This window comes from Chelmon rostratus, chromosome 10 (genome assembly GCF_017976325.1).
Source record: "Chelmon rostratus isolate fCheRos1 chromosome 10, fCheRos1.pri, whole genome shotgun sequence".
In the NCBI taxonomy this organism is placed as follows: Eukaryota; Metazoa; Chordata; class Actinopteri; order Chaetodontiformes; family Chaetodontidae; genus Chelmon; species Chelmon rostratus.
This window is the reverse complement of record NC_055667.1, coordinates 14,842,823-14,848,936: the sequence shown is the minus strand read 5'-3', so window position 1 is coordinate 14,848,936 and position 6,114 is coordinate 14,842,823. Positions and strand designations below refer to the sequence as shown.

At 43.5% G+C, this 6,114-nt stretch overlaps 1 protein-coding gene across 1 annotated transcript; it reads right to left on the bottom strand.

Moving 5' to 3' along the window:
- Nucleotides 1-2,964: 2,964 nt before the first annotated feature.
- Nucleotides 2,965-4,879, bottom strand: hoxc4a (homeobox C4a). Its single transcript, XM_041945393.1, has 2 exons — nt 4,438-4,879; nt 2,965-3,931 (listed from the first exon to the last, which is right to left on the bottom strand). Exons 1-2 carry the CDS (start codon nt 4,871-4,873, stop codon nt 3,570-3,572), a joined length of 798 nt encoding a protein of 265 aa, XP_041801327.1. The 5' UTR covers nt 4,874-4,879; the 3' UTR covers nt 2,965-3,569.
- Between the last annotated feature and the right edge of the window lie 1,235 nt (nt 4,880-6,114).

Below are 6,114 nucleotides of genomic sequence, written 5' to 3'. Positions count from 1 at the left end.
GTAGCCTCGGACACATGAGGAGAGGAGGCTGAATTATCGCACACACGACGCGCACCGAGATTGGTTGTTTGGCTCTCGGTGGCAGCTGTTTATCTTGGAAGGCATGCTGTCGAATATGTTTCCATCAACGCTGAATATTTGGTCCCATGGCCACACAAGAAAGACCCAAACGTGCTGCCCGGCGCGCCAAAAACAAGAACAGTATAATAAATTCAAAGTGTCGTGCAAGAAAGGAGGCAAGGCGAGATTTGAATGAATAAACAGAAAACAGCATGTTTACCACATCGGTTCAGAGATGTATCAAGGCTCGTCAACACAGCTCTCGTTTAGTGTTTTTGTTCCAGTCATAATGATTTTTGGCGCATCTTAGAGCGAAACTTAATTTGTCAACACTGAGCTATATAGGTTACATCCCGTCTCATCTGAGGGAAATTTGCATTTGGATGAAAAATAGAAGTTTGAGGGAAGTGTTGGTCTCTGTGGAAAGTTTGGAAGGTCTTTGCAGACTTTGAAGGTCCCTGTCCATCAACTAATCACGATGACCAACTGTCCCAGTACTGTCAGACACGCCTCGCCGTAACTGGCATCTTGCTTTTGAACGGAATTGCTGACCTGAGGCCAGTTTCTCTCAAGTCACACGGAAGTCAAGTGACCGCACCAACTATTTTTACTGCCTACTGTTTTTGGAGTCTTCGGGGAGTGTAATTAATCCCTGGGAAACGTGACATTTCTAAAGCTTGGAGCTAATTTTAGTACACTTTCAATCTTATCAGTTGCACACTTTAATAAGAGGGTATGACACAAAAATGCCAGTACAATCAATGTAGAATATTCTCTCTTTTTGCCATACTGGCTCGAAAAAGCTAACATTCATACATGTCTTTCATAATGTTGATTTATGTTGTCGCTGCGTTATCTCATGTTAAAGTGACCACAAATTGCTACCAGCTCGGTTTGGAAACGATTTCAGATGCTCCAGAGAAGACGCATGTTTGAAAGTCCTGCAGGCCTGTTAGATGCAGAGGAGAGGACTGTCCGAGAGTTCAGCACTGTCCCGGGTCACTCTGATCAACAAAGGCAGCAACACAGTCAGTGATGCCCCGCCGCAGGCCTCTCTATAGGCACAACGCAGAAAAATCCACAAAGAAAGCCGAGGCCAAGGGGGACCAGCGAGGGCGCGCACAGAAGGTACACGTATAGAGAGTGAGTCAGGTCACAGGGTTGGAGAGGTCGGCCATCCAGACTGAAATGAGCCTAATGGGACAGAAAATGTGTCCTCGAGGTGAACTCGGCCTTCTCCCACTTCGCCCCCAAACTTCAATAAAGTACCTTTTCAGCCTCGCGACATGGAGGCGACAGGGCCGAGAAAGGGGCTGGAGGGATGCTGCGACTGTGGCGAGCACATTAATTTCTCCAATCTGTCCAGCAACATAAAGGCTTCTGGATTCATTTTTCAGCGCCGTCTCACCACTATTCTACTGCTTTTCCAAAGCCACGTCCAAAAGGCAGTTTTTAACCGCTTTGGTCCAGTTAAAGTGAGTTATTTTAAAGTCCATTTAAACTCTTCACAGTCTGGGAATAGCGGTTAAGGATACGGCCTGGTACATAATATTTGGCTGGATCAAAACTGGCTGTTGTCAGAGCTGCTTTCCACAACATAACACAAAGCTCTGTAGTGAAAGATTGATGATGGAGAATGCCTCTTCCTTTTGTGCTCCTTTGCCCCCCACTACGCGAGGCATTTTATAAGGCCTATTCATGTCACAATTTCAATAATCTATCAAATTCTTGCGCGTCTTTAGGTTTAAGTCATGGTTAGACTGAAATCCTCGTGCACAGATCTGTCCAAAAAAAGAAAGGAAAAAAGAAAAAAATGAATGCATCTTTGTGAGAGAGAAAAAAAAATGTTAAGACGCTTCAGTTTGAGCGATATTTTGTCACATTGTTGCATCAGTCCAGCGGATTTACAGTCGTAAACAGTCCTGCAGCACGTTCGTCCTCCTGCCACGCGAAAAGCGGATGATGACGTTGCAGTGAGCGCCGGTTTTTAAAATTGTAGTTGTGTGTGTTTGCGTGTGTGTGTGTGTGTGTGTGTATGTGTGTGCACGAGGAGACAGTAGGTAAATGTGGCCAAGCGTCCATACAAACAAACAAAACCCAAAGAGCGAACACACAAGAAACGATCAGCATTCCTCCTTTTATCACTGCTACACAGCCTGATAACAGAGATCAGCCACTTCGCTCCACCACCACCACCCACACACCGGGATATTTAACGAACACCACATGACGCAGTATGTTGACTCTATCTGCTGTTCACGACTTTATTTGATTTTTTTTTTATTTGTATTTTTCTTTTCTTTTTACATTTGAAAACTCAGTCTCATGGCGCAGTGGACTATATAGAAAAAGCAGGGCAGGTACTGAGGTTACAAAATGAATAATAATATTTTCACAACAACCTATAATCTCTAACACATTGCAAATATCCTCTAAAGTAATCGCATGCAGCTTAGTGTTCAAGTCAGGACGAAGGAAGCAGGGAGCTTCAGTCGTGGCAGAGGCAGTGCAGTGTGGAGTGGAGGGCCTCAGTGGCTTAATTGAATGCCCTTCAGACTGATGAGGTTGCACATAATGCATAGCGCAAACTATTTCATTTTCAGATTTTAGAAATAACTTCAGTCCATTATGAGTCAGGCTTTAACACACACACGCACACATACGCACACGCACACACATACACACACGCACACACACTGTTTGTACACATTGCAAATGTAAAGACGCAAGAATAAGCTGCAGGACTTACAAACAGTTTGAAAACACAGTGGTTCTTGTTCCCCCCTTATGAAATGTTCAAATATTCACACATCTGTACACTTTTAGGGTGATCTCTCCAAACAGCCTAAACAACAGCAGACCTCATCTTGCCTAAATGAAGTTCGACCAAACGTATATAAAACTAGTAGACACTCACTGTTTTATTGACCAATATGATTAGCACAAGTACACTACACTCCGTTTATTGCATTTCACAATAATCTGCTTTTAACGGTCTAAACACAACATCAACACCACGAAACTAAATTGTAAATCAAAGTCCTGTTTCTGAAATACACGAGGTAATTCACACATTGTTATTATCCAAAACATACAAGTTCAAGATCAATGGTGTGTTCCAGCTTTTTTTTTTTATACCAAAAATAACTATTATTATATTGATTTCCTTCCAGTGTTGTTGAAATAAATAGATTGTGCATTTCACCTTGGGCAGCAGGGCAAAAGAATGGCCCACAATAACATTTTGATAAAATGTATATTTTTTTCTACTTTTTTTCCTTCATTCAAAACATTTTTTTAATAAAAAAAACATCTTAATTGAGCTTCAAATAAATTAAACCCTGTGTCACGTAAAAATAATTCATCGGTATTCGCAGTAATCCATGCTATATAACATGCATTTTATATAACTTTGGACTTAAAGGAAACCGCACAAGATAGCTACCAAAACAAAATATATAATTGTTCTATAAATAACCAGTTCTTTTTCTACCCCCGATCTTGTGGTTTTATAACCTGGTAATATCCTCGCCATGCTGTGCTCCGGTGAGTTCGTCGGGGGCCCCAGTGTTAGTGGCCGAGGCAGCGGCAACAGCGCCGGCTGCTGAGCTTGTGTTGGACCCGGAGGAGGAGGAAGAGGATCTCACTTTGGTGTTCGGGAGCCTGTGATCTTTTTTCCATTTCATCCTGCGGTTTTGAAACCAGATTTTAATCTGTCGCTCGGAGAGAACCAGGGTGTGGGCGATCTCGATGCGCCTCCGCCGAGTTAAATATCGGTTATAGTGGAATTCCTTCTCCAATTCTAAGACTTGCTGCCGGGTGTATGCTGTCCTAGACCGCTTGGGCTCCGTCCCATTGTAAGCCGAGTGCACTGGAAAAAGGATAAGTGGAGAGAAAGGGAGACAGAGAAGGGAGGAAAGGAGGGGTAAACAAGAATGGCCTCAACTGAGATATGGCTGGAAAGATTTATTGGATATGAATGTTTAGCTGTTTGAGAAATTTAAATGGGAAGTTAAGAACTTCTCAGCGTAATGAGAGGACACTCACATCCAACTATGAGCTAAATTATTAATGCAAGATTACAAAGCTCAATTTTTTTCTTATTCATTTCTCCCCTCTCTCTATCGCGCAATACATAACAGCAGAAGCCACATGGTGATACGGCTGCCCTGAGTATACCTCGGCTATAAAATTTATGGTGGGTGTAATTACCAATGCCGAGTCGTAAATCCGCCTCAATTGTGCCATTTCAAAGGCTTCCCTGCTATCGGAGCAGGGGCTGGCAACGAGATGGGAGTCAGAGGGACTGATAAAGGGAGGGAAAAGGGGGAGAGGAGCAGGAGAAGTGCAGGGAACATAAACACACAAGTTGCCTACCAGTGCTGACGTGAATTTTCTTCATCCATGGGTACACCACGGGCTGCTTGGAGGAGGCTGTGCTGTTTGGATGCTCCGGGGTAGCTTGGTTGCAGGCGGAGGTTGCGGCCGGTGGGGTGGCGGGGGACATGGGCAACTGTGGGGTTTCACATGAAGCAGGCTGCCCTTTCCCTGTCAGCAGGTGCGCAGATTGGGGTATTCCATGTCCCCTTGGCGTGTCAGGTTCAGGGATGCTTGCACAGTTATACTGGCGCTCTTGGTAGCTCGCCCGCGGAGGATATAACTCCTGGTGGTGATGTTGGTAGCCAGTGTCCCTTGCGCGGCTGTAATATTCTGGACTATGCTCAGGGATGTAGTTATTTTGCGAATATTCCTCGCATGGAGGAAATTTCGGATCAATGTAGTTAGACTCCATCAAATACGAGCTCATGATCATTAATTTCTGGAGTGGAAAATAATTTTTCTAGCTTTGTCGTTTTTCTGCTCCATAAAGCCCTCCTACTTGCGAGCAGCCCTGTAAAGTTACTTTTACCACGTGACCCAGTGGCCCAATAGCAGAGTAAGAGGTAGTTCCCGGATAAGGAACCAGAGGTATTTAGCATACCTACAGTCGCCATTGTGGGCACAAATCTCTCTCGCTCTCTCTCTCTCTCCCTCCCTCTCTCTCCCTCTCTCTCTCTCTCTCTCTCTCTCTCTCTCTCTCCCTCTCTCCCCCACTCTCTCTCTCCCTCTGGTTGTGTTACCAAGGCAATTGATCTTGGGGACAAAACTAGTAGCTAGTTGCTGACCAAGGAAAAAATAAAACAGGCAAAATCCACTGGTCTCAATTATTCAAAGGGACAATAGGTGATTCGCCAAGGATAAGGCACAACAATAGCAAACCAATCATTTTGTTAGCCTTATATAAAGGTTATCTGCTAATTAATGAAGGCACAGTATTTACCAGCAGCACTTCAGCTGTGAGACAGATTACAGCGTACACTTAAGAATGAGAGCTGCATCAGTTTTGGTGATGTTCCTCAAACCATTTGAGTGCTAATACTGTTTAATGTGAATGTTAAATGTCAGGGAGGACTGGAGTGGTGAGACGCTCTGGAGGTGTGGTTGATGTTTGAAAGTGGGCCTGATCATTTATAATGTTGGAGAAAGGTGGACAGGAAGAGTCTGGCTGCCTAAACAAAAGCCTTCATTCAATCATGAGATATTTGCCTGTTTTTTGAAGTGATATCCTTTTTCTACCAGGCTATTCATTAAAGGGCCCTGCCTTCAACTTTTTAATTAAACATAGGCGAGGATAGCATTAAAAAAGAATGGGCCTGATTGAAGTGAGATGACGGGGATGTACTTTTTGAAGCTGTTTTGTATGTTGCAGCAACAAAAATCAGCTGGATCCAGAGTGTGTTTTACCATAAAGAGAATAAGACTGATAAGAATAAATGCAGCACATGCCTTTAATAATAATCTCTAACTCTAAAAAATACAATTATTCAACGAAAGCCTCCTGTGCTTACATTCTCATATCATTATTATCATTGTGAAGTGGGTGGAGAGCAAGTAGAGAAATGTTGTATACCAGAGCTGTGAAACACTACAATTATGATGTCAGCGGTGGAGAAGCCAGAACAAAGTGACTCAATATGTGATTTTATAGAGCAGCCAACATAAAACAGCCCCAAT

Coding starts and splice junctions, on each gene's coding strand:
- hoxc4a (XM_041945393.1), bottom strand. CDS start 4,873: ATGATCATGAGCTCGTATTTGATGGAGTCTAACTACATTGATCCGAAA. Junction 3,932..4,437: donor GAAAATTCACGTCAGCACTG/GTAGGCAACTTG, acceptor TCCTTTTTCCAG/TGCACTCGGCTTACAATGGG.